This window comes from Pteropus vampyrus, unplaced genomic scaffold, assembly GCF_000151845.1.
Source record: "Pteropus vampyrus isolate Shadow unplaced genomic scaffold, Pvam_2.0 Scaffold653, whole genome shotgun sequence".
In the NCBI taxonomy this organism is placed as follows: domain Eukaryota; kingdom Metazoa; phylum Chordata; class Mammalia; order Chiroptera; family Pteropodidae; genus Pteropus; species Pteropus vampyrus.
Window position 1 is genome coordinate 367,931 of NW_011889434.1, and position 27,181 is coordinate 395,111.

General features: G+C 40.6%; 1 protein-coding gene and 2 long non-coding RNA genes across 7 annotated transcripts in view; 2 read left to right on the forward strand and 1 right to left on the reverse strand.

Annotated features, from left to right (window-relative positions):
• The first annotated feature begins 1,732 nt into the window (after nt 1–1,732).
• Nucleotides 1,733–10,864, forward strand: LOC111733832. The gene is made up of 2 exons (XR_002778196.1): nt 1,733–1,860; nt 8,090–10,864. It is a non-coding gene; the product is annotated as an uncharacterized LOC111733832 (long non-coding RNA).
• Nucleotides 10,619–23,080, reverse strand: MORF4L2 (mortality factor 4 like 2). Of its 5 annotated transcripts, none has more exons than XM_011385082.2 (4): nt 22,963–23,080; nt 20,211–20,282; nt 14,152–14,256; nt 10,619–12,160 (listed from the first exon to the last, which is right to left on the reverse strand). In XM_011385082.2, the coding sequence occupies exon 4, from the start codon at nt 12,134–12,136 to the stop codon at nt 11,270–11,272; it is 867 nt and encodes a 288-aa protein (XP_011383384.1). In that variant the 5' UTR covers nt 12,137–12,160; nt 14,152–14,256; nt 20,211–20,282; nt 22,963–23,080; the 3' UTR covers nt 10,619–11,269. The 5 variants fall into 5 exon arrangements, with proteins under 5 accessions (XP_011383384.1, XP_023381717.1, XP_011383385.1 ...); XM_023525949.1 differs by having other exon boundaries at nt 14,152–14,277; nt 22,963–23,079; XM_011385083.2 differs by lacking the exon at nt 22,963–23,080 and adding an exon at nt 21,649–21,787.
• LOC111733831 overlaps nt 21,816–27,181 on the forward strand; it is a 42,453-nt gene continuing 37,087 nt past the window's right edge. The window contains exon 1 of the long non-coding RNA XR_002778195.1: nt 21,816–22,305. This is a non-coding gene — a long non-coding RNA (uncharacterized LOC111733831). The remainder of the gene's footprint in view (nt 22,306–27,181) is intronic.

Below are 27,181 nucleotides of genomic sequence, written 5' to 3' on the forward strand. Positions count from 1 at the left end.
TATCCATCACCAATAATAAGTTGTAAAGCTGAAACATTTATCAATAATAAATTGATTAACCATGCAAATGAAAGACTGAATTATCTTTACATTTTTCTCAAAGATATTAAAAACAAGTCATATGAAGAAATCAGAGTTTGTAGCCATAAATTAGAGAAAAAGTCAGAGGTGTGCCAGGCAATTAATTAACAAAAATGTTATTTGTATGGAAATTGGAATGTTTTGTATAGGTCTATTGTTTAAATTTTGTAATTTGTTGTGAATTTTCTCATTATAAATAAATATTAACTTTGGTGCCTAATTGCCTGCATTGCCCATATCTTTTTAAATATCATTTTTCTTAAAGAGGGTCCTCCAAATTTTAAGTTTCAGGCCCCACAACCTAGGTCTGTCCCTGAGGTTAAGAAGCAGTGGGAAATTTTGGCTGCAATTGGCAAGAGTTAGTAGGGATGTGGATGTGGCAGGAGACTGGGAAGTTGACAAGTTGTGGAGATTTAATTAACAATAATTTGGAAGACGAGAACATTGTGACCAGCTTTGAGTATCTGAAATTCCAACATTTCCTAGGTACTATGAAATTATATGACCTCTGAAGCTTACTTCAGGAAAGCTCCCCATTCCCTAACAGGCACGCACGCCCCTCACAAGCGGTGCCTCCAGCTGCTCTGTACATTTCAAACTTAAAAAAAAGTGGTTGCCTAAAGGATCTCTATTTGTATGATCACTGAGCAGGAAAAACAGGTGGCTGGGTTATTTACCCACACACACTGGAATCTACCTCCTGCTTCCCAAATGACAATGGATAGCTCTCTTTTTTATTCTCTAATGACAAACAGCACGTATACTGATATTTATAACAGTAATGATAATAATAACCATAAGGAATAGAACTGACAAATATTAAAAAGAACTAGTGAAAATCTCTCACTCTCACTGAGCCTCATTTCCTGAACTCTACTTCAGGGCCCTGAGAAGACTGCAAAGAAAATGCTAGACCTTCAGGTCTTGGGAGCGGGATGATGGTGAGGCTAGGGAGGAGAGAAAAAATGGAGACATGGTGGATCAACTCCAAGTGGCCGGTCCTTGCTGAGAAAGGCAAATAGAAATTCCAGGGAGATGATACACTTCTCGTATTTCTGACAAAGACTGAAAAGATGAACGGTGTCACGTGGGGCGGGGGCCAGGAAGGGACCACCCGGCTCCTGAAGCGCTGCTGGAAGGGTTGAAGACTCAAGTTCACTTGTTAACATGGACCTCACTGGACAAAGGGCTGACGTGAATTAAAGTCACCGTATAGCCCGAGACCTTTCCCGCCTGAGCGTCGTCATCTCATTACCTTGAAGGCAGACAAGCGCGCCTCGGAGGATAAGGGCTACCGCTTGTCCCGGATCTGAGGAGTTTGAAAGAGCAGAGGATACCCCAAGGCGAAGGCCAACACCAAAGCAAGCCGAGGGCTGCATTGCCTAAGTCCCTTTCCTGGCCCATTTTGCGGCCAAAAAAAAAAAAAATGGTGGGCTTTCGGGGGAGGGAGGAGAGGGGACAGCAGTTAGGTTTGGGCACTCCCAATTGCATGGACGGCAGGTTGGCCTCTGGCCCAGGGAAACAGGAAGAGGCAGAAGATGCCTGGCTTCCCTGCAAAAGAACGTGAAGGTGTGAGGCACCTGCAAAGCGCTGGAAAAGAAAAGGAGGTGGGGGGAAGGGCAGTCAGCGGATTCCGCGGCCACGCCCTCTATCCATTTTGACTCAGAAAATGGCGGCAAAAGGAAACTCTCGGGAGGTGGGCGGGTAACCCGTGAGGGCGCCAGCTTCCTATAGCGGAGGATGTGGGCGTGTCCACGAGAGAAAAATGGAGGAAAGGAGGTAAGCACGGCGGGTCCCTGCAAATCTGTGAGGGACTGGCTGGTGCCCGCCCCCACCCCTGGGGCGGGCAGACATGGAAGCGAATTCTTTCCGGGACTCCATTCCCCACACTCTCGGCCTGCTGTGTTTGTTTGATTCTTCACACTCTCCCTGTCATGATGGGTTCATTCCCTCACACTCTTTCTGTTGTGTGTGTGCATTCCTTACGCTCTCGCTCTGCCATGTTTGCATTCGCCACACTCCCTGTTGTGTGTGTTCCCCACACTTCGGCCCTGCCGTGTGTGTTTGTACTTTCCCCATACTTTTACCCTGCCCTGTGCGTATTCCCCAGTCTCGTCCTGCTGTGTGTGTGTGCATGTCCTACACTCCGTCTGCTGTGTGGGCACATTGCCTGCATTCTTGCCCCGCCGTGTGTGTGCGTGTGTGTGTGTATGTGTAGGGGCATGCATGTAGCTCTCAAATGAGTACTGTGAATTCTTTTTTCCATTCTTCTCCTGTAGGGAAAAGATGGTCTTTTTCTACAAGAAGATTCCTGATATTATGACACACCATCAGGTTAGGCTAACCTTATGCTGATGTAACAACCTCCAAACCTCAGTGGTTTAACACAGCACAGGCTGATTCCAACGTGTATTGAGAAGGTCAGCGGTAGGGGCTCTGCTTCCCATAGTCTGTTAGGGATGCCGGCTGACAGAGGCCCCACAACCTGGAGTATCACTGGTGACTGGCAAGGGGAGAGTGTCCTGAAATCTCTCACCCACTCTTCTAATGTAACATTAGCCTAGAAATAGCGTAAGTCACTGCTGTGTACAGCTGATTGGTCCAAACAAGTCATGTGGCCTCACCTAACAGCAAGGGTTGGTGGTGGCCGTGGGACTGGGAAGTGTAGTTTTCTGTGTGCCCAGAGGGAGTGTAAACAATAAAGTGAGAAAAAGAAACCATATGAAAATATTCATAAGAATTTGAGGAAGAAATGCCTTTCTAAAGCAGTAAAAAAAAATTTAAAAATTATAAACAAAAAGTGATAAGTGTAATACAAGAAAATTTGTTTCTATAAAGCAAAGCAAGAATGGATGTGCTCTTGACTTTTTGTTTTCTCTGTGATATCGTTTTGGGGGATCTTCATGTCTCCAGACCAGTCCTCAAGATTATGGCAGCCTGATGGTTGCTGGTGGGGCTGGATTCCAGCTGGAGCCAGATCAGGGTCACTGATCTCACTGTGGCAGTTTTACAAGACAAAATGACTCCAGGCCCCTGGCGCTCAGAGGGCTGATGTTCAGGCAGGATGTGGAAGGGCTCGCCCCAATCATTTCCCTCTCCAGGGTGGTCTGACTTCGGTTTCTCTGCTCCAGCCTGCAGCAGGCTGATGGTCAGGCTGTCCTGGAAATACTTATCTGAAGGATGATGACTGTCCCCGTCGCAGGTCAGAGCACTTTGCCTTTCCCTCCTCCCTTTCTCTTTTGAGAAACTTTTTGTACGGGAGGAGATAAAGCCCCAAGGATTCCTAACTGGAAACATTGGTTAGGATCGTCTTTGAGCAAGCAGATGGGCCTGGGCCTGACCTGGGTCTGACTTGGTAACTTGAGGCTGAAGCCCTTCTCCCACAGTCCAGTGAAGTAGCCCTGCCCCCCTCAATGAGGTTAGACCTCACCCATCCCTCTCCTACCCAGCTTGCTCAGACTTCCAGAAGGGCCTCGGATGTGCCCCCGCCTGTTCTGGTGGTTCTGTGGTGACTTTAGCTCTGTGTGTGCCAGGTGCAGTGCTTGTGATGTCTGCGTCAGCCCAGGCCCAGAGGCACAGGAGACCCCGGGTACAGGGAGCTTGCAAAGGCATTTGGTCCTATAATTCAGGAGAAAAGGGAAGGTGTCGCCACTTATGTGAACACCCCTCTGCACTGCAAGTCCAGCCCATGACTTGGGGTCCAGGGCCATCAGGCTGTGAATTGGTGTGAAGGTGCTTTTGAAGGCATTGATGGTGGAGGGTCAGCAGCATCCAGAGCCTGGTTCTCTGGGCCCCTCCCCAACTCTGTGCCCGGGTAGAAGGCTGGTATCTCCGTCACATGTCCGAAAGGTGACTTGCCTGGCTAACTCCGGAGCAGAAAGCATTGAGGGTACAGGACCCTGGGGAGAGAGCCCCCTGCTAACCAGGATGCCCTTGCTCTGAGGAGACAGTGCATGAGAGTGGGTGTCCCTGTGGTGAGGAAGCAGAGAGGGATCAGGTGCAGGGTCCTTTGAAAACACTCAGGGACCCAGTCTGTAGAAGATATGTGGATGAAAAAAATCGCTAGGTCTGTGGTGGCTGTGGAGTCACACAGCTCAGATATTTCCTCAGAAGAGCCTTTGGATCTCTTTGACATTTCTGCTAAGGCCACACTTTCCCCAGCCTGCTCCCACACCATAATTAAGCATGGTTGGTCTGCTAGAGCCAGACCATTTCTGCTTGTTGGAGGACTCCTTTAATCTTTGCTTGTACGGTGCCCCCTATGGCCTGGCGCAGACTTTCTCATTGCACTGCAGGGTTTTCCTAATCTTCCTTCTTCTGTCTTTTCACAGAGGTGAAGGCTCTCCCTATCTCCTGTTCCCTTTGTTTTTTGTAGGTGTTTCCCCAGTCTCGCATGTCTAATTTTGTCTTGGCATCTGCTTCTAGGAGGGCCTGAAGTGATATGTAGGGTCAGGGTGCATTCACAGATGAGGCCTCATTTATTTCTCAGTAGCTGTACTATTTTTCTTTAAAGGATGGTATAGTCTAGTAATGAAGAGCTTAACTGGTTTCAAGTTTCAGGTCTACCACTTTTAGCTGTGTGTCCTTGGCTTTTGTTATTCTCTAAAATGGGTATAATTACATTACTTCTTAGAGTTGTTGTGAGATTTATATGAATTATTATACAGATGACTTAGTGTCTCATGTATTAAATAATATCAGCCATTTTACCATCTTTGATAAAGTCAGAAGAGGGGAAGGATCTTACCAGGTCTGTAGCTATTGATGAGTTTGGCGGTAGACCCCCCCAGTGTAAAGTTCTAGAGCTTTTAAATACATCTGCTTTATTGATTTTTAACCTAGAAGCTAAAATTAAGGTTCAGGAAACGCATGAATCAGTTACATAGCATGACAGTTGTGTCCCCTAACTTCAACTCCAGAGAGTGGTATATTACTCCTTTTCCTACACTGTATCCATCAGATAACTTATTTTGGAATACAGAAATGGCACTGAAGGTCATCCCTTGGTTTGCCCTTCTTGTCTTTACAAACGCTCTTTATGGTAGTGTGTCGAAGACATATTTTTCAAAGACGGGAAGAGGGAGAGTGGGAAGGGAACTGACATTTGCTTGAGTTCCCACTAAAAGCCAGATGCAGCGTCTGTTATTTTAGGTCGGTTCTCTCTTTAATTCCTTCCCATAACAATCCTGTGAGGTAGGTAGCTATATTTCCCTAAAACAAAGAAGAAACAACTCAGGGGTTAAGTGTATTTCTGAGGCCCTAAATCTAGTAGTTGCAGAGCCTGTTTTCTAACCTAGGTTTGTCACACTCCAAAGCTCATACTCAACCTTTGTTTTTTTTTTTAACTTTAGATGATGACCTTCCAGTACTGGGAAATTGGGTGTTTTAAATTTGCATGACAGGATGTTAAATTGGAAGTTTCTTCTTATGCACCAAGATATAGTAAATATGAAATTCTAAAGCCAGGTTTTTATTGGAAATAACCAAGCAATTTATAAAGAGGATTTAAAAAGTTCGAGAGAGGAGATATAGAGAAGGAATTTTTGTGAGGATTTCTTTGAAGTAGGCTCCTAAGGGGGAAGAGTTGGGGTACTTTCCCCTTCACCCCAAGGCTTCAGCTGGAGCCCTTGAAGCTTGGTATGTATCTTCTGGAGTTTGGAGGCACAGTGAAATGGAATCTGACTCCAGCAGGAGAAATCTTCTGGGCTAGAGAACGCGGCTGTGGTGATGGTGGGAGCAAAGGAGCGGTGACTGAATTGAAATGTCTGCATATGCCGTTTGCTGGGGGCCAAAGATATATGGGTGTTTCTCATGTACTGAGAGTGGGCCATGCAGGAGAGCAAGCTGCTTGGTATCGAGGGGCCTGCTGAAAAGAACTGTTTGGGAGTGCTATGGATTCCACCAGAGAAACGGGAAAACCCTGAGCTAAAGAGGAAACAAATGATAGAATGTTTTGATATGGGGAGCCCCAGATGAGAAAGAGCTTGAAACATAAGATAGACCCAGAGAGCACGAAGCTGACTTAACTGTATGACCAGTCAAGAACTTCTGCTTATTCCCCACACTTCAATCCCAGACAGGCCTGAAGTCAAAATGAGCAAGCTGGAGAGCATGGGGAAAGAGAAGAAATCCAGCACATCCCTTCCCCCAAAAGTGGGAGGTCCACCTTAAGTTGGTGCTGGCTGATGGAGAAGAGAAGGTTAACTCTAAATCAAGTTCGGAGAGTCCTTTATTTGGAACTAGGGGTGCTAATCACTGAATTGAGGTTTAATTTGTGGTTTAAAGTGACTGTAGGGTCCTTCAGAGTGAGTAGCAAAGCCATGGGGCCTGGGAAGAACTTTAAAGGTACAGTATTAGACAAAAGCAAAGTTGCATTTCAATGGTATCTCAGCAGTTCTTGTTAGTATGTAGAATACATCTGCTTGGTATGGTGTCCGTGATGTGCCTTGCCCCTGTGGGTGAACACTGCTAATGTTTTTGCATTTTTTTTTTTACAGCAGAAAAGCTTTATTAGAAGGGAAAGTACACTTCCAGACATGGAAGTGGGCCTGAGCAAGAGAAGAGTGGCTCAAAAGGCCTGTATTAATTTTGCTATACTAACTTTATTTGCCTATACATTAAATATAAAACATATACTATGTTTTTCCATTTTTTAAATTTTGAACTCTTCTGAATAATTTTAGAGCATCTCTGAAAAGAATCATGAAACTGGATTGTGCTTTGAAAAAAATCCCATCTAAGGTTTTTCTTTTAATATGAGTTTAATCCATGTACATTTATTATGACTATTGAGATGTCGCAGATGTATTTCTACCTTCCTTTGTGTTTTCTGTTTACAATATTTTTTTCTTTGCATCCTTCCCCTCCTCTCCTTTCCTGCCTTCTGTTAGACCAATGGCGTTTTCTTTGGAATTTTAGAATTTATATATTGTTTTTAATCTTTTAGTGCTTATTCTATGAATTTTCTAAATATTTTATCTAAATTTACATTTTCAAGACAAAATCGTGACTATTTCCAACTTCTAGCCTCTCATACAGACTTTTACATTTTGGAAATTTTTTTCAAAAAAATTGTGTACACAACTGATAATTGACATTTCTATAAGGAAGCAAATGTTAACCATGATTACTATTGTAGTTCACAATTCATAATGCACTCTTAAATTTATTATCTCATTCAGTTCTACAGAAAGCTCAGCTAAGCGTTACCTTCATAATGAATTAATGAATTAAGGAAAAAAGAAGAGAGAAAAGAGCGCTGTAATTCCTAATAGTATTTTTAAAGACCTTGAGTCTGAGGACCTCAGGCTGAGAACCACAGGTCTTAGTAATATATTTTTCACCCTTTCCTTTTTGAATGGAGAATTATCATTTTTGAACATTTATTTTGTGCCAGAAACTTGTCTAAGGCAAGACAAGTCTTATATTTAATGGCTACCTTCTTTACTTTTTAGGTGTTTTATGGGTGTCAATGGGGTTATTTCATAACATGCTTCTATACCAATCCACATATATTCTCCTGAATGGAAAACAGGCTTTTTTATGTTGCTAATTACATTGATGAAAATAATAAATAACAATTATAATAGCTATTTATTATGGACCCATCATGTTAGCTAGGTGCTGAATCTCATAGAGTCAGTATCCAGTATTTCAAAACCACCCTTTAGTTTTAGAAGGAAAGCCATTTAGGCATCTAGATAGCTAGATGAAACTACATTATCTGTGTTGTTTATAGAAAACCTTGCTAAATCAAGAGATTCGAGTAATAGTATGGGTACACTTACTATGATTGCTCTTTTTACCAATAGGATGGCCTGGTTTAGGTCCTAATAAAGCACTTTAGGCCTCTCCTGAATATTCCTAAGCTGTTTTTATTTAAAATGAAACAATTAACAAGAAATCAAATAAAGAGAAAGCAATTATGAACTGGAAATTATTGAAATATCAGTCATTGAGATGCTAACATGTGTACTATGTTCTTATCTTTTTCTCCCATTTCCTGCAGAGACCCAGGAGAGGGAAGTTTGTGGCAGAGCTGGAAGTAGAAGCTGCTAGAAGCCAGTGTTTTGTTTTGTTTTGTTTTGTTTTTTAATTGTGAAAAGGATTATATTCCTTGACAAAATCAAGCCAGATGTCTCTGGATGGGAATGGAGGACATTTTGAGGACATTAAGAGAACAGAGGTCAGAGTTTGTGGGTCCGTCCAGTAATGGAAACATGAGTATTTCTCCATTATCAGGATCTAGGGGAAACTCTGATGGGCTCAAGGAAGCTGGGCACCTAGTTTTGCCAAAGATTCCCCTACCCAGAGCGTTGGATGAAAGCAGCAGGGACAAGGAAGTTGAAGATGCCGTGCCAGTTCAGTAAACGAGCATCTCATCCCTAACCAGTGTGGACAGACATTTGATGACAGTGGGGAACTCCTCAGGCTTTGGTGCTAGATAACACCATAGGATGCTTGTATAGCTAATGGAGATGGGAATCGCCAGGAGTAACTGAAGTGGCTGTCCCACCAACACCCTACGGTTAGTTCTCAGGGTCATATTTATGTTCATTTAAAGGTAGTTTTAAAATGGGACATCTCTACTATGCTCAGGCATGTGAGCTAAGATCCATCTGTTTGCTAGGCCTCCTATTCAAAGTTTCAATAACAAAGGAAACAGACCTTTGTAGTGTTTAATGAGTGTCACAAGCTGTTTCACAATTGTCCTCTTAAGAACTCATCTAGCAGCAGGCCCTAAGTCCCAAAGAGGACACAATTCTTAAATGGCAAGGTAGGAACTATAGTTATTCATTTGTCTCTGATCCACTCTTCCTCCTTGCTGAGTGTATGTAGACTACATTAAAGGTCTTCCTTGCCCTTTGGCTTCCAGTTTGGCCAAAGGGAAATACCCAGCAGGAGATAAAAAGTAGGGAAGAGTAAGGTCAGGTATTTATCTCTGCATCCCCCCACCCCTGTCCTGGATTCTCCATTCTCTTCAAGGTCTCTGAGCTGACTGCATCCTGAAGATCACAACTGTCTACCATTCCAGTAACCCCTCCCCCTCCTACTCGTCCCCCCTACTCCCTCCTCCCATTTCCTCCCCTCCTACTCTTTGCCTAGAGATAACAACACCATGTTAGAGGCTGAATTGTGTCACCTCCAAACTCTCATGTTCAAATCTTAACTCCAGTACCTCAGAACCTGACTGTATTTGGAGAGTCTTCACCGAGGTAATTAAGTTCAAATGAGGTCATTAGGGTGGGCCCTAATCCAATATGACTGGGTTCTTATAAGATTAGGACAAAGGCACAGAGGAAAAGACCATGTGAAGTTACAGGAAGGTGGTGGCCATCGACAAGCCAAGGGAAAGAGGCCTCAGAAGAAACCATCCCTGCTGACACTTGTATCTCAGATTCCTAGCCTCCAGAACCTATGAGAAAATAAATGTTTAAGCCACCCACCCTGTAGTACTTTAATGTGATTGCCTTAGCAGATTAATACACACCATGACCCTACTCCCCTGCTGACAACTTGGGGAAAAAAAATCATTAAACCCCTCAAATCATCTATTTTGAGTTCCATTTAGTTGCTGCTGGGACCCTGACTGGTTCAGTAGGATTATATAGGATTCTTCCATATTTGTTCTTACTGTATTTTCTAAAATTTTTGCAGTAACCATGTAATATTTCTTTTGCTAAAGAAGTAAAAAATTGTGGGAGGGGTGGGGGAATGGAGAAAACAGATGAAGGGGATTAAGTACAAAATGCCAGTTATAAAATAAGTCACAAGGATATAAATGTACAGCATAGGGAATATAGTCATTAATACTGTAATAACTGTACAGTGACAGATGGTCACTAAACATTGTGGTGATCACTTCGTAAAATACGTTTAATCACTGTGTTGTACACCTGAAACTAATATTGTATGTCGACTATAATTGAAAAATAAAAAATATAAAATTCTGTTATGAAAAAAACTTGGTTTGACTGGGAAACTTCCATAGAAGACAGATTCATAAGCACAGGCATCCAACACTATCCTATCCCTCTTCTCCAAAGATCCCCTACTTTAGGATTCCCGATGCTATGTCCAAGGGATTATAAAAACAGGGAACATAACATTAATACTGGAACTAGGGGAAACTGCTGTCCTTGGCCCCAAATCGACAAGTATTTCTGAGTGAAGTAATACTGAAGGGTGCACTCAGGCTTCCTCTGGCGGTAAAGAGCAAAGCGTTAAGTGTTAAGGGACTTCTACAGTGACCACTAACTATGCTCTCCCAGCTCAACCTATAGGGACAAGGAGCATTGGGAAACAAAACCCTCTTCCAAGCAGCACTGGAAAGTGACCCCACCTTGAGAAGCCACACTGAAAGAAAGGGCAGAGGAGGGGAATTGGCCTGACCAGATGCTCCTGGCTGCCACACCCAAAAGAAAAAGGAATCCTTTGAGTAAGAGTCAGAGCTCTCCTTTGATACCACCTAGATCTTTCCTGAGCCTGCTGACTTGTAAGCCTCAGTAACATTAAAGACACACTGCAAATTACTTGCTTTGAAATTTAGAAACAAATTTTATTTAAGATCTGAAATACAATTCCTAAAATAGCAACTTCTCCAGAAAACCGTGGCTACACAATAATGCATTGCCTCTATCATGTTAGAACGTGCATTAGACTCAAATACAAAAACCATGAAACAAACCACCATCCTTCAACAATTTGAGCAAAGGTAGAATGCCTAAGGAACAACAGAGATGGACTTGCAGAGGATGGGCTGTTTTACTTCAAGCACGATAAACAAGAGCACAAATGCATGGGTTTTCGGGTATATACATTAAGTTGAACCTTTGGCACTAGGAATCAGGGCATTTTGTCACGTAGCATTAACACATAATTAGAAAATTGTGTAGTGTCAAAGGGATAGAACCACCAGCATTCAAGCAATGTTGTCAACTAGGCAATTAAATGTTCTACTGAATGTTTCTTCTTTGTCTAATTACTGCATACACTGGTAGCAACTTTGAAATGAGAAAAGGAGCTTGCGCTCCTTTTATTTTCTGCTTAAAACAAAACAGAAAACAAACTGAAACATAAGCCCTGTTATACATTAACAATTTTAAAGAACATCAATTATACAAGAAAAAGACTAAGAACAAAAAGTGTTTATAGATATCAGACATAACAGTGAGTGGTCAGTAGACCCTCACAGGGCTTTGCGGTGGTACTCAGCGGAAGCCACTTTGTAATCACTGGCAGTAAACAGAGATGCAGCATTCTTTGCCAGATATTTCAGGAAATCATGCAAGTAGCCCAACAATAATGCAAGGCTCTTCTCATCAAGGGGCGTATATGCCAACATTGCTCCGATTCTTACGAATAATCTCAGTAGGTGTGGCGCTCCATAAACCTGGGACATCGGTGCATCTGGGTGAGCCAAGAGAATTTCGGCATACTGGGGCCTCTCAAATTTGTAGAGCAGCTGAGTGCCCAACATCACGTTGAAGTATTCTTTTATTCCTGCCACGACTTCATTCACTGCATATTCCTTATTATCGACATTTCCTTGCGATTTCTTGCAATTTGCATACTCTTCCAGAACAGCATCAACATTTTTCTTAGCAGGGAGTTGAAACAGCTGCTTCTGCCTGGTAACTAAATCCCAGTCCTCAACAAGCCATGGTTTTAACTCTTCGGGAATCTTCACTTTAACTTCCATTCTATTCTTAAAAGCCTCCTCGCTTTCAACAGTGGGGTCAGCCCGGGCCCTTTTCTTCCGAGGTGGCTGAGGGGCTTCACTGGTACTGCCACCATCTCCGTTTCCAGGAGCTTTCTGTTTGTTCTTCCTTGTCTTCCTCACGGATCCTGAAGGGGGGTTCTCTGTGGAGCGACCCCCCCATCGGCCTGGAAGGGCCGGATCCAGATTCTTCTGCTGTGGACCAGAGGTCTTCTTTCCTGAGGAGGCTCCTCTCATCTTACTTCTCTGCATATTGCTTCTAGTTGGTTTTTTGAAATTGTCTTCTTCTGCAGATTGTTGTCCACGAGTTTGAGAACCCTGCTTTCTGGAACTCATTCAACCCTGTTTTTATTTCAACCACTGTAATACATAAAGTATTTACTTGGTTGTTTTCTATGGTGACCTTTAACACACCACACTTCATAAAGGCTCATCAAAGCACAAAACATGCTATTCTCTTGGAATCTGGATTTCAAATCCCATTTCAAGCCCATTTCTAAGTCACCTACTATCTCCCCCCCCCTTTGACCCTCACTACCACCCACTACTCTCACCCCACCCAATCACTCATCAGACCTGCCCATAAATTAGTTTTTTGATAACACTCAAAAGACAGGAATATAATTTTGGAGAAAGAAGGAATTAAATGGGGAAGAAATGACAAAAGGCAGTGGAATTAAAATTCAAGACTTCTGAACAGGAAAAATGGCAAATTGAAAGAATTAAGAAAGATTAATTTAGGTGATGGGAAGCAAAATGAGTTGATGACAAACTCAATGGAAACTGAATATAGACCTGGTAAATGAAGGAAAGGGAGGAGTTAAAAGTGGCTCTGCAAGTTTAAGCCTCGGTAATTACTGAATTAATAAGGGCACTGGTTTTTGATGGTTAGTTTGGAATCGGCAATGAAATCATAGGAAATAGGCATTTCACACATTCATCATACACTAATGTGTATCTGCTTCGGAACAGGTACTATGCTAGGCGCTAGGGAGTCAAACATCTAAAGTGACAATTATAAAACGGTAACGTTAGTGGGGGATTGTAAACTGGTACAGCCACTATGGAAAACAGTATGCAGATTCTTCAAAAAATTAAAAATAGAACTACCATATGACCCGGCAATTTCACTTCTGAGTATTTATCGGAAGAAATTGAAAACGCTAATTTGAAAAGACATAGGCACCCTTATTTTCACTGCACCCTTACTTACAATAACCAAGATATGGAAGCAACCTAGGCGTCCATAGAAAGAAGAATGGATAAAGAGGATGTGGTATGTATATACAATGGAATAGTTGCTAATCATAAAAAAAATTGAAAATTTTACCATTTGTGACAACACAGATGAATCTGGAGGTTATTATGCTAAAAAGTCAGAGAAAGACAAATACCATTTTATTCCACTTATATGTGGAATCTAGAAAACAAAATAAAATAAAACAAAAACAAACTCATAGATACAGAGAACGGATGGCTGCCAGATGGGAGGGGGTGGGGGGATGAGTGAAAAAGATGAGGTGGATTAAGAAGTACAAACTGCCAGTTATAAAATTTGTCACAGGGATGTAAAATGCAGCATAGGGAATACAGTCGATAATAATGTAATAACTGTATGGTGCCAGATGGGTACTAGACTTATTGTGGTGATCACACTGTAAGGTATATAAATGTCTAATTTCTACAATTAAAAATAAATTAAAAATAAAGCAAGGTTTGTACAACAGTTATAGGCACAGAATACTTTGAGAGCAAACAAGAAATGATACATGACACCACTTTCAGCAATAGTTTGTTGGAGGTGATAAACTGGTGAGGGAGAAGCTATTGATAACTTCAGGGTCTGAGAATGGGTGATTAGGTCATTAGTATTATCACCAAATGAGACTGCATCAAGAGGAGGAGGAGATGGATTAGAGAGGAAAGAAGTTCAGTACTGGATCTATTAAGTGTGAGGTGTGCAGTTGAACATGTGACTTTAAAGCTCAGGTGAGAGCTCAGAGCCAAAAATGGAGATCTGAGAGTAATCATACAGCTGGAAGAGGAAACTAAGAGTCGATGAAATCATTCATGGAGAATAGAGGAAGAAAAACTGAATCAAGTATGGGATTCTTGGAAAACCTAGGAAAGAAGGGGTGAGCAGAGAGACCACAAATAAATGAAAATGGTCAGAGCAGCCATAGGGGAATTAGAAGAATGTTATTTTGGAAGCCAAAGAAGTTGAGAGTTTCAAGGAAAGAAAGGAATAATCTACAGTGTAAAATACAGCAGAGAAAGCTGGTAAAATAAGATGAAAAAATCATTGTTCTGATTCTTACGGTGTGACAGATACAACCATGCCTTTGACTTACACAATCCTCTTCTTTCTTGCTCTTCCAAGAACTCCTAGTGTTTTCCCAGATGGAATCCTACAGAACTTCTAGGATGGTCTGGATGGCTGAGGTGGGAGACACAACCTAGAAAGGAAAAGTAGGTATCTGCAATGAAGATGAACTTTTGTGAAATATAAGGAAAAAAAAAAAAAAACTAATTTATAGACATGCAACTTATAATTGTGGCATCAGAGAAAAAATGAGTTCTGCTGTCAGACATACTTCTACTTCAATTAGGCTATGCCATTTATGAGTTGTGAAGCCTTGGGCAAGATATGTGAGCTCTAACCTTTCCCTCATCTATGGAATGTGGTAAATTACCCGTTGCCCTCCTTTACAGGTTCTTAAGATATGTGGTTGAACAGCTAGCATAGTGCCTTGCAGGTATACCTGCACATGTGAACATGCACGCAAAGATGTTCATTTCAGTGGTGTTTTTAATACTGAAGAAATGGGAACACCTAAATATTCTTCAATAGGGAAATGGTAATATAAATTATTATGTATGTACACTATGAAGGCACATTTACATGAATTTGGCAGAGATTCACGTACTGACATATAAAGATCGATCATGTACTAGGTAAACAGGCAGGTTACATAATATGTACAATAGGATCTCAAAGAGATAGCACAGGGAGAGAAATAAGCATCAGTCTCAGCTCTTATGAACAGTATGATCCAATTTGTTTTAAACCACAATGTGTATAAATGTACAGGAAAGTTATCTAGATGGATAAATATCAGACTGTTAAAATCAGAGTAACCGCTGGGAAAGAACCAGGAATAGCAGACCACCCTTAAAGCAGGTTTTTCCAGTAACTACAACTTTCACCCACAGAATATACCCTCCCTATCTGTTAAAATGTGGGCAGGAGTCAGGGAAGTCCTGACAGGGGAATAAGAGGTAAGCAATGCTAAAAAACTACAGCCCTGAATGAGGGAAACCAGTTATTAGGAAAAGAGGCCTGGGTGCTAGCACTTTCACTAAGCAAATAATACCCTCTACTTGAAAGGACAAAAAGCTCTGAGCAGAAATTAAAGAGTAACAGTGGCCCTCAGTGAGCATTAAAACCTGTGAATACAGACACTGAACCTGTGAGAATCTGAAGCCTTCTGAGAGGGATATACAGACATATCCTGTGAAAGATAAGTAGCCAGTGTGTCAGGACAGTATATTGAAAGCTATCACACTTACAAAATGTTTCTTAAACCACCTTGGGGATAATACAGTACAGTTTCCACAAAACAAGGGGATAGTTAATATTCAAACTAAAGAAAGCAAGATGGTCTAGTGTCAACCAGACTTATAGAAAATGCATAGTAGAGCCAGGCTGGACAGCAAGTCCTTGGGAAGCCACATTGGTCATCAGCAATTCCTTTAGTGAGAAGGAACCTGAGAATGATAGCGGAGCCTACTGTACGTCTTTGGCATCAACTGTGTGTACATGCATAAAATTACAAAAAGGAATTTTACCTGGCTCTCATTAAACGGGGTTTATCATTCTCGATAAATATTTCTATCATCTATACAAAGCCCCAAGCTGAATGAAATATGACATTGAACAGGAAAATACCTGCACCATTAGTCGAGGTTTGTACCAAGTGAATACAGCCAGGAAAGCAGCCTTTCTAAAGAATTGTCTCAGTAGCTGGGTATCCTACACATCAAGCAGCTATTACCTGGGAGTCAAAAACCAGATATCAAAAGGGAATACCCACCCTTTTCATGCCTGGTTCCTACATGAAAATATACGTTTTTGGATAGCTTTACTCAGGTCACTGCACTCCACAGCTCCCTTTCCAGCTTACATTGCTCCATGGACAGGTGACAGATGTGCTGTGCCCCTTCATTAAAATGGCTGGCACTATATAGTGCTTTATTTTGAGCTGTTTTAAACTGAATCTCTCAGTTTCTACTCTTTCAGGCTTTACTAACATTGTTTACTGGCTTAGCATAACCTACTTTTGGCTCCAATCATGCTTCCTCTCTTTGTCTCCCTCATCTACATACCACGAAAGCCCCATTTCCTCTTTAAATCTCTACTAACTACTCTAGTCCTTGTTTCTCTCCCTTATCCAATACCACACGAAGCTGTTAGTACTCCAGAGCTTAGTATTTAAATATTTCATGTGCCAGTTTTACTTATGGAGTAATATCATTAATTTCTATTTGCCATAGGTATTGTGTCATACATATCTTGCACTTTTTGCAGCAACACATATCCCCAGTGGGTGTACAACAGTGAATCAAAATGAGGTGATTCAAGTAATGGAGGAAATGGAGGTACAATTTAGGGACAAGTCATCAAATTTTTCCACTTGTTCCCTACAGGTCAGTTCTAGGGTATGCCAGATGCTGCAAAAACACATTTGTATGTTTGCCTTAGTTTCCTAATTTCTGTACAATTTAAAGAGGTGAGCTCATACTGGATATAAAACCAGACCTTCCCTATTAAAATTTGCTATTACAAGTTATTTCCCCATCTGAGTCAAGCTCTAACATGCATACATCATGATAGCTGTATATTCCATCAAATGGGCATATCTTCAATTTACTAAACCAACACCATTTATCCTATAGGTAAAACATTTTTGCCTTCATTTTATATTACTCAGATTTCCAGATGCAGATTTAGTTGAGTCGAGGCATAATTATGCTGCCAAATTACTTTCCCACAAAGTTGTACCAATGTCCTCCCTTGAAATGTGTGTAAAAATGTCTATCCCACCTCATACTCTGGTCAGCACTGGCTATTTGGCTATCCTTTTAAATCTGTGAATTTGGTAAATGGGTTCAGTTTTTGCTCGCATTTCATATTAGTTCCTAAGTGATTTCAACATTTATAGCTCTTCATACATCAAGAATTGTCATTTTGGGGGCAAATACTTCCCATTTTCTTTTAGTGTCTGATGTTAAGATTTTTAACTTTTATATGAAATGTCTTTCACTGTTCAGTTTAAAAATTAAGACTTTTTATGGCTTTAATTCCTTAACCCACGTAGAACTTTTTATAAGTTATGAACTGAAAATCCGTATTTTCCCCCAATTTTTATGGCACCATTTATCGATCTTTCCTTTACGTACCTATATAAATACCAAAACGTGAAGATGCAGGCATTCTCCCCTTAACACCTCAAACCCAGAATGAGTGTGTATGCTTTCAAATCTTTTCATAATACACCTCTGAAACTAAATGTGCATTATACATATGTGAATATTTATCATGCATTTCCCTGGTCTTGACAAAGGTGAGATATATATTACTCTGTACCTTTTCCCACTTTATCAGAGGCCTCCTGTGCACACATACCAAGCTCATGCTTTAAATATCCACATCATTCTATAATCTGCATGCACCATTTTACCAGTCCCATATTAGTGAATATCCAGGTTGTTTCCAATACTTCCATGATTACAGAAACTCTGTACTAGACATCAGTGTACAGATATACTAGAGTATTAGTATTTCAGAAGGATAGATTCTCAGAAGGTACAACTCTTCAAAGGACATGCTAATTTATAACTTTGACGATAAAGGCAAATTTAAGTTCTAAAGAACCACTTTAATTTGTATTCCCAGCAAAAACAAAAGTTCATTCACCCACACTGATTAAACTTGAAAAAAATTTTTGGCCAATCTAATATGTAATATTTTATTTGAATTTGTGATGTTGAGCACTTTTTACACATTCATTTGTATCTTTTTTTTACGTGAATAGTTTTGTCCTCTTTTCTACTAGGTTGTTTGCTTCTTTTATTGATTCCTAATAGTACTAACTTTTTTTTGTTATGTTGGAAATATTTCTTCCAAACTGTCATTAATGTGTCAACCTTTTCCTTTGTGAACTTTGGCATTTATGTCATGCCTAGGAAAAATGCTCCCAAACAATTGTCTAAAAATAATTTCTTGGTATTTTTAGTGTCTCCCAAATATGTAACTAATTTTTCCTAATATTAATGAAAGAATCCATCCTTTATCCAATTATTTGGTATATAGGTGTTTTAAGGAACCCTTTTCCCAATTATTTTTTATTATTTTTAAAGGCATCACTTTCTAGGTCATTTGTTCTGGCACAGTGATTGTTTGTTCTCACACCAGTATCACGTTGGTTTAATTATCAGAGTTTAAAGTGATAAATGTTGCATTAGAGAAGCACTTGTAAATGGGTTCCAAGGATGTTTGATGCAGTATTATGAAGTAACAAAACACTAGAGTCAACCTCTAGTGCTATCGATAGTGACCTGGCAAAACAGAATGTGGTTTATCCATAATATGGAGTATAATGCTAATTAAAGAAATGTCACTGTGAAATAGAACTCTACAAATGGACAAGTTGCAGAAGAGTACAGAGTGTGATACCACATTTATGTAAAAGAAAACACAAAACATTGTTTTATCCATCCATATACATTTTAAAACAGATATATAATTTAGATCTAGAAGGAAATAGAATTGATGATAATGGTTAACTCTGAGAAGAGTAAGATAATTGGGGTGGTGAGAAAAAGAAAACAGCCTACTCTGTAATATTTAAATTGTTTTACGAGACTGTATTCACATATTGTGACTAAAAATTTATATTAAACTACACATTTAAAATCTACAAACATTTTCTGATCTATGCTTATCTGTGGATCTCACATATAGCTGGACTTTTCAGTTAATTATCATAGTGTACAATATACTTTGCAGGCATACCATTCAGGTTGGCTTTTCTTCTAAAGTCCCACCCAACCTCAAAGGCCCAGGTCAAGGTCCTTTTTCTCCTTGACGCTTTCTCCATTTCAGGCTACCCTGGCTCTTGCCTTCTCGGCACTCCTATTGGCTTAACAGTCTACCTCCTTCCCTTTAGCCCTTAATCATTCTCCAAATGGCCTCCTGTAAAGGGGTCCTGTGCCTACCAATCTATTGAATCTTTTCCACCAGGTAGTGCCTTCCTCTGCAACTTAGCTTTCAGAAGGGGAAAAAAATAAGAAGGTAAATATAGTGACTCCATGGGAAAATGAAAATGTAGAGAGACTGAAAACGTTCCTTTATCTCATGCAAGTGATGGGCCATTCAAGAATGCAACTCCAAATGCTAACATTTTTGTGTATAGGTATGTCACAAATAAGTGTGAACATCTACAGTTTGTTGGAATAAACCTTTAAGTGCACCTATAACGTGTCAGTCACATTTCTATCAATTCTTTCTTCTAGATTTTGGAACACTTCGTTTTTTTGTAACGTATTTTTTTGACTCTGAGACAAAGGAGAGATAACACAAAAGCTGTTAGAGTGAATATGGTTATGATTTGCTAGTTAAAATTACAGTTCCTGGAAATTCCCTTATAAATATGTTCAATATAGTTGATATCTTTCTAGAGTTTTAAGGTAAGTCAGAAGTCATAATTTCAGAAGTCAGTTCTAGTGGTAACTGCTGTTTCTGGAAAATCAGGAAATGAACCAACAGTATTAATTTTTTTCTCACAATTCCAAAGAGGTATCCACTGCTTCTAGAAGTGTTTACATGTAAAACAGGATGTGCCAGAAGGACTAATAGAGCTATAATTATCATTAAAGCAAACACACGTGCCAAGCGGGGTCCCAATACTTTATATGTAATCCTCTCAACAATCCTATATAGTAGAAACTATTATCTTTTACTTTTGAGGAAATGTGGGGACAAAGTAAGTATTTTGCCTAGGATCACAGAGTTAAATGGCAGAGCCAGGATTTAATTTCAGAAAGTCAGTATTTGTTCTTAACCTCTAAATTATGCTGTATGTGGGATGCCACGAAGTATGAACAATATGTGGGTACGAAACTATCAGGGATCAACTGTAGTATCTTTTATCAAGATTACACAGCCCTCTGTGTTTAGGCACTTTATATACTGGAAGCACCAACGGACTCAGCTCCATCCTTCCCTTCTTAGAATTTAGATTACTTTCCCAGATAAACACTTATTATTCTTTAAAATATTCCTGGACAGTTAAGGTTATGTGAAATTATCTTGTTTGAGTACTGAAGCCGGGAGAAGGGAGGCACTTACCCAAGATTCTGTAATCAGGATCAGATCTTCTGATCCTTACTATACAGCAAACTTAGCTTTTCTGATAATGGCCTAGAAGGTCAAACAAGGGAACAGGAAAGGGCATAAAATAAAAAAGATATGAGATGCTGGTTTTCTTCCTCATCAATCAATGCATTTTATCACACACAAAGGACACCAAGGCTGATAAATAATGTACAAGTGTTTCTTTTTCCTTCTTGTGGTTACATTTTCAAATTTACTTTATTGTACATTTACCCTGATTTCTGATGAAGTAATTTGTTTTTGCTTTTTACTTTTTATTAAGGAAAATTTCAAATGGATAAAAACGTAGAGGGAATATGATAAACTCATACGAATCTATCACCCAGCTTTAACAATTACCAACTGAAGGCCATCTTGTTTCATCCATAACCCCACCCACTGCTCCCCCCAACTCCGTTTTAAAGCTCACCAAATAGATGACTTTCTGTATTTTATTATGGAAAATTTCAAACAGACACCGAAGGAGACAGAATAATAAAAGGAACTCTAAATGCCCATCACCCAGCTTAAACGATTATTAATTTAGAACCAATTTTGTTTTGTAAATACCCCTCTGCACCTCCCCCTACTGAGATTTTAAAACTAATCCTAGTCATCAACGTATTTTGAAGTCAATCCCAGATATTTTATTTAATCCGTATTTTTGTATATCTGTAAGATAGACAATTTGAAAACATAACCACAATACCACTATGACGACTAAAAATATAATCACTTCTTTAAAAATGCATCAAATATAAAATGTCTTCAAATTTTCCCGACACGTCTTAGGTGTTTTTTTTTGTTGTTGTTGGTTTTTTTTTTTTTTTTTTTACAGTTGGTTTGTCTTAACCGGGATCCAAACAAGGCCTACTCATCGCATGTGGTTCATCTCCAGCTCGCTCTCGTTCTCCATCTTCCCCCTGCCCCCCGCTTTAAACTTTTCAACATGGAAAATTCCAATCCCCGCTATTTTGAGTTAATTCTCAAACAGCGTATCATTTCATCAGTACAGATTGCTACGTCTCTCTCATATCTAATTTCTTCTAGAGGATAAGTTGATGGGCAGGAAAAGCACTACAATGAATTTACATAATTTGTTTTTTATCATTGTGTTACACGGGTTTTTCTCTCCTCAATACTCTCTCGGAGCCAGGATTCCTATTAAGTGCCTTATACGGACAAATATACGGTACACGCCTCGGAGGTACACGTCTGAGGTAGGTACTATTATTATCACCCTTTTACAAACATGGAAACCGAGACACAGAAAGGAGCCAGCCCGAGCTGGGCGTTGGCGAATAGGAATCCGAATCCAGTTCTGCCCGATTGTGAAGCCATTAGTTAATCCTGTTTATATACGCGACGAGAAAAGAAAATCATCAACCCTTTCTCCCCACCCCCACCCCGAAACCTGAAACGAGAATCCAGTTCTTTCCAGCAGCCGACGTGTGCTCACTGCCGTCCCTCCAACCGCCATAGTAAAGCCAGGTTTCTCCGGCAACTGATATCCATAGGCAGACACGTCACGCTGGAGGCGGGCTTATGCCCCTCAGCCAATCACAGTCGTCTTGTCTAAGTTTTAGAATGTTCCATGACCAAATGATTGGACGAGGCCCATCACGTCAGCAATGACACTTCGCCGCAGTAAAGGGGGGTGCTAGCAACCTGCTTCTTCATGGTTAAGGCTTGAAGTAAGCCAATCACCTCCCTCCTTTAGTGCAGTCTCTGGCCAATGACGTTCGCCCTTTTAGGTTCTTAGCCCGCCTCCAGGAGAGCGACAGTCGTTGGGTCATAAGTCTATAGGGCAGGGTGTTCACGTGGCCTATTTTTACGACCCAGAGTTCCCTGACCAGAGGTTCTTTTTTTTTTTTTTTCTGCGGGAGGCATTATGGGTTCCCCCCCTCACGACACACTGGAAAAGGAAGTGTCTACGTGGCCTGCGGAAACAGGATGGGCGGAAATGATCTAAGATTCCCGCGAGTGGGGAAGCGCGAGGTCAGATCTGGGGCCACACCCCCGAGCCACTTGCGCAACTCGAGAAAAAAAAAAGCAGAGTGGGGATTTTGACGTATGCGAATGGGGATGCTGGGTGCTGCGGGCGCATGGTGGGGGTGCTAGTGTGGATGTGCGCGGGCGAGCTCGTATGGCCTTGGGGTTTGGGTGTGTGCGCGCGCCAGCCCTCGTGGCGCTGGAGGCGGTGGGTGTGCGCAGGCGTGTATCCCTAGCGTTGGGGTCGGTGCGTGTCCCGGAGCGAGGACGTGCGTGCGTGCGTGCGCGTGCGTGTATTCGCGTGTGCGCGCTCTATACGGAGCATTCTCTCGTTTTATGTTTGAAAATTGTTCTAATGAAAAGAAAAATAATTAAGCCAAGACAACCACAGGAATACAAGGCCCTTGCTAGAAATATTTCGGTCTCCCCTATCAATTTAATTTTAGACCCTAAAAATAAACTTCCCACGTTCTCCATACCACATTCCTGTCGTAAACTATAGCCTTCCGACGGTTAAGAGCCAAACCCTCGCATTACCATACTAGCAATTACAAGGAGCAGCTTCTTTCCTGTCCTCTAGTATCTTTCTCCTCCTTATTCCCTGTTCCCTCCCTCACCCCTCCAAAGTTACGTGCAATTCTCCTGGCACAAACAAAATTTTCTGCTGAGAATATGTACGATAGCCTTCCTCTTCACTACGGACTCCGAATTCTTGTGATGGCTGAGGCTCTCTTACCCTTTTTGTCCTGATCTCCAAGCACAGTGTCCTGATCTTCAGGCAGGTACGCACTCAGTTAATTTTCCAGAAAGTTCTCTGAGGTTTATACCTCTTTGAGTCTGCCACCAGGTGCCGCCAAATCCCAGCAAAGGATTGGCTGTTTGGTCCCTGGAATGATGGGATTTTTGTTCCCCGCCCTTCCTGATTTGCTGAACTCTCCAATCTATTGGGATCACGCATATCTTTCATTGCTAGGGAAAATCAAATTAACTTCTATAAACAGCTCTAACAGGCAGGGGACTATGGCCCTAGATCTAAATGTTTTTTTTCTCATTTCCTCCTTAAAAAAAAAAAATCTCTCCATCCCCCGCCTTCCTTGCTTTTTTGGGGGGGGGGTGGGGTGGGGGGAGGTGTCAGAATTGATGAATGACCCCAGGCACCAATGCTGATTAAGATCCTAACCCTTTCTGTGCACCTTTTCAAATGCTCAGAAAAAAGGCGGAAAATACAGATGGCTGTTTAGTCAGTAAAGACCATAAGAACTTGGACCCTGGTACTGGAAACTGATCTTTTTCTTTCAAAATTTTTATTAGATATGTACATTTGCACCCTATTTTCTGTAGTGGTACTACTAAAGCTTTATTATGTCTTTGGAATCAGAGACCTAATTTTTAATCCCGTTGTACCGTCTACTAGTTCTGAGACCCTGGACAAACAATTTATGTTCTCTGATCTTTAGTTTTTTTGCATACTTTCTATATTTTAGATGCTGTTTCATATCCTTCATGTGGATATTTTTTTCTTCCTCACAAAATCTTTATCAGATGAGTACGAATACATCAAAATCAAACAACAAAAGTTAAACCCCTTTCAGTTATCAATCATATACGCCTGTGCTGTACACACACACAACACACACACACCAACAAACCCACCCATCCACCAGGAAGGAGGTGGGATTTAGAGCAGTGTTTCTCAAAGTGTGTTTCCCAGATACCTCAGTAGCATCGTCATCACCTTTTGGTAAGTTGTCCGATTCAGATTCTCAGGCCCCACCTCAAACCTTATGAATCAGAAATTCTGGGGGTAGGGTTTGGCTATTCGTGTTATAACAAACTTCTGATTCCAATGCACGCTGAAGTTAGAACCAATGCAATGCTTATTTTTGTATGCTCCGCTAGAGGGTGCTACAGAATGTAAAGCAAAATAAAAAAAATGACAGGTTTTGAGACACCCTGCATATTATCAGTCCCGTTACACAGATTAAAAACTAATGTGTAGAAGTGTCAAATTATTTTCTCAGTGCATACAAGTACGGGAGGGAACCAGGCTATGAATTTTACCAGCTTCTTGAGCCCTTGACAGTACTCTTGTTCAGCCATAATAACTTATCTTTCTGGGCCTCAAAATACATTACAGATACCTTCTTCCCTACTTTAGCTAATGTTGACTAACGTCAAGAAGAGAGCAGGAAAGCAAACTAAATAAATGAAATATTTTGATGATTTAATAACCTCCCTCATCTCTGTTCCATAATATATCACATAAAACCTTCTAAGTCTTTTTTTTTCCTTGCTTTTATATTTCCCCAATGCTCTCTCTACCCTGAAGTTGTCTTTTTTAGTTTATGTCTGAACTTTTTCTGTGTGTGTGGGAAATCGGGGTGGTGAGGAAACACAGTTATTGAAAGTCTGTTAGGGGCCACACTCTATATGGCTGTATATCCATTAATTCCAACAATAAGCTTGTAAATTAGGTGACAATTATCATTATTTTATAGATGATGAAAGTGAGTCCTAGAGTCTATAATTATTTTTCTTTGGTCATATAACTTGTAAGTAGTGGAGCCTCAGTAATTCCTGGTATATCTGACATTCCTGGTATACCTGCTCAACTTTCTATTGCTTGGTTGTGAATCTGGTTTAGTCGTTTACTATTTATGTGACTTTCAACAAATTCTTAAGCTTTCCTGAGCCCTAGTTTCACCTTATATTAAATGAGAATAATTATTCCTGCCTCATAATCTTAGAGCTGCAGTATCCAGTATGGTAGCCACTAGACATGTCAGTACTTAAATTTGAATTAATTAAAATTAATTAAAATGAAAAACTCAGTTCCTCAGTCACACTAATCACATTTCAAAGGCTCAGTAGTTACTTATGGCTAGTATCAGTGCTGGCAGGGCCTAGGGCAGGCTTCCCCAAGATAGCTCACAATATCGATTATTTTGAATTAAAGCACTCAGAGCAGGAGTTGCTCTCTGACTCTCCTCTGTCTCTGTCAAAGCAGGAAATAAATCTCTATGTGATAGGTGCCATCCCTTCTCCCGAGGGCTAAAAGATAGCCTTATCACAAAAATTATAAAATCCAGAGTCAAAAAAGCCTGTATAAACAAACCTTGTAAAGCCTTTACTAATTTACTACCTAAGCCTGAACCTTGCTTAGATTCCTTTCTAATGGACACTAACTTTCTTTATCCTGTCAATTGCTCACAAATTGATTGTTTCTTTGTCTAAAAAAATATAAAAATTACCTAATTTGATCATTTCTTTTAAAATTAACTTTATTGGGCTGACATTGGTTAATAAAATTATATAGGTTTCAAGTGTACAATTCTATAAAACATCATCCATATATTGCATTGTGTGTTCACTACCCAGAGTTAAGTATCCTTCCATCACCGTATATTTGACCCCCTTTTGAGTCCCTTTTATCATCTGAGCATCATATTATGATTCTCCCATGGGCACATATTAATTTTTTTCTCCTATTAATCTTGCCTTGTGTCAATTTTATTATTTTATTATTGGTCCAGCTGTAAGAAGTAAAGAAGGGTGGAAGTAGGAAATTTCCCTTCTCCCTGATGGTACCATATTAGATAACAATAGATACAGAATATTTTCACCATCACAGAAAGTTCTATGGGACAGTGCTGGTTTAGAATATATAAGGTATGTAAAAGGGTCTAGCATAGTGCATATACATGGCATGTGCCCAAGAAAAGTGATTTCCTGCTCTTTCCTTTCAGCTTTCGAACTAGGCTTGTTCTCTCATTTTATTGATGGGGTCAGGAGAGGGGAGTAACTTACTCAATGTACTGTAACAGGGGATGCGTCTGGCATTGGGATCCACATCTCCTGACTCTCCCGTTTTCTGTCTAGTAGACTCATCCTTATGCTCTACTCTGAGTCAAGTCTTAAGGCTGAGGGTGTGAATAATGTGAATTAACTTTGGAATCAGGGTAGTAGCAAAAAGAGACATAAGAACTGAATGCCTTCTATGTGCCAGGCAGCATTGTGCTCAGCTCTTTACATATGTTACCTTAGTGAAGCCCAGAGAAGTTAAATACTCCAAGTTGCTAGCTAGTAAATCTCAGAATAAAGATTCTGACTTCTCTCTAACTCCAAAGCCCATTTCCCCCCATTATGCCATGCCAACCTCTCAAATGTGAATACTCACCTGTCTCTTCCACTTACTTGTAGGATAAAGCTTCAGCAGATTCCTGACTTTTAGTGAGTCCTCAGCAAATCGGAGTTACTCTTCTTCCTTTGGAATTTACAGCTGAGCCACTGTCTTCACAATCTGTTTCAACTGGAAGGGAAAGGTAGCTTAAATCAATGTTTTGGCTTCAAGGCCCATGGCCAGACAGAGAATATTTGTGGCCCCAGCCTTCACAGAACACTCAGAGGCTCCAAGATCTCTATGTTAATTTTCAAGGCCACCATTTGCTCATAAGTGCCTTTGTGCTGATTAGAAACATGTGCTACCTGAGGGGCAGACAACTTGCAATGAAGTGTCCACTCCAGTGGAACAATGAGAAAAACATTCTTCTTTCTCAGGGACATTGGATCTTCACCAGGGCAGTTGAAGAACAAATTTTAGCCTCTATTTGTCTCTTTTTAGTTGGATAACCTTGTACAGGGTACAAAACGCCCTGCCCAACAGTATCTTCTGGTCTTGCTTATCTTGCCTTGTGGCTAAGAGAACCTCCCTAGGTCTGGAAAGTAGTGGTCAGTCTGTTCTGGATGGTGGAGAGGGACATCAGTGTCCTCCCATAGATTCTGGGTAGTAGATAAAATTGCTCCATCCTAGGGTCAATTTGATATATTTTTCATTTGGTTCTGACTAGCTTATAGGATGATTTTTAAAAGAATGTTTGGTTAATTTAAGTTAAAAAAACCCTAACATTTCAAGCCTAAGCAAAATGGTATTTCTTTAATAACGGTGTTTTTCTATC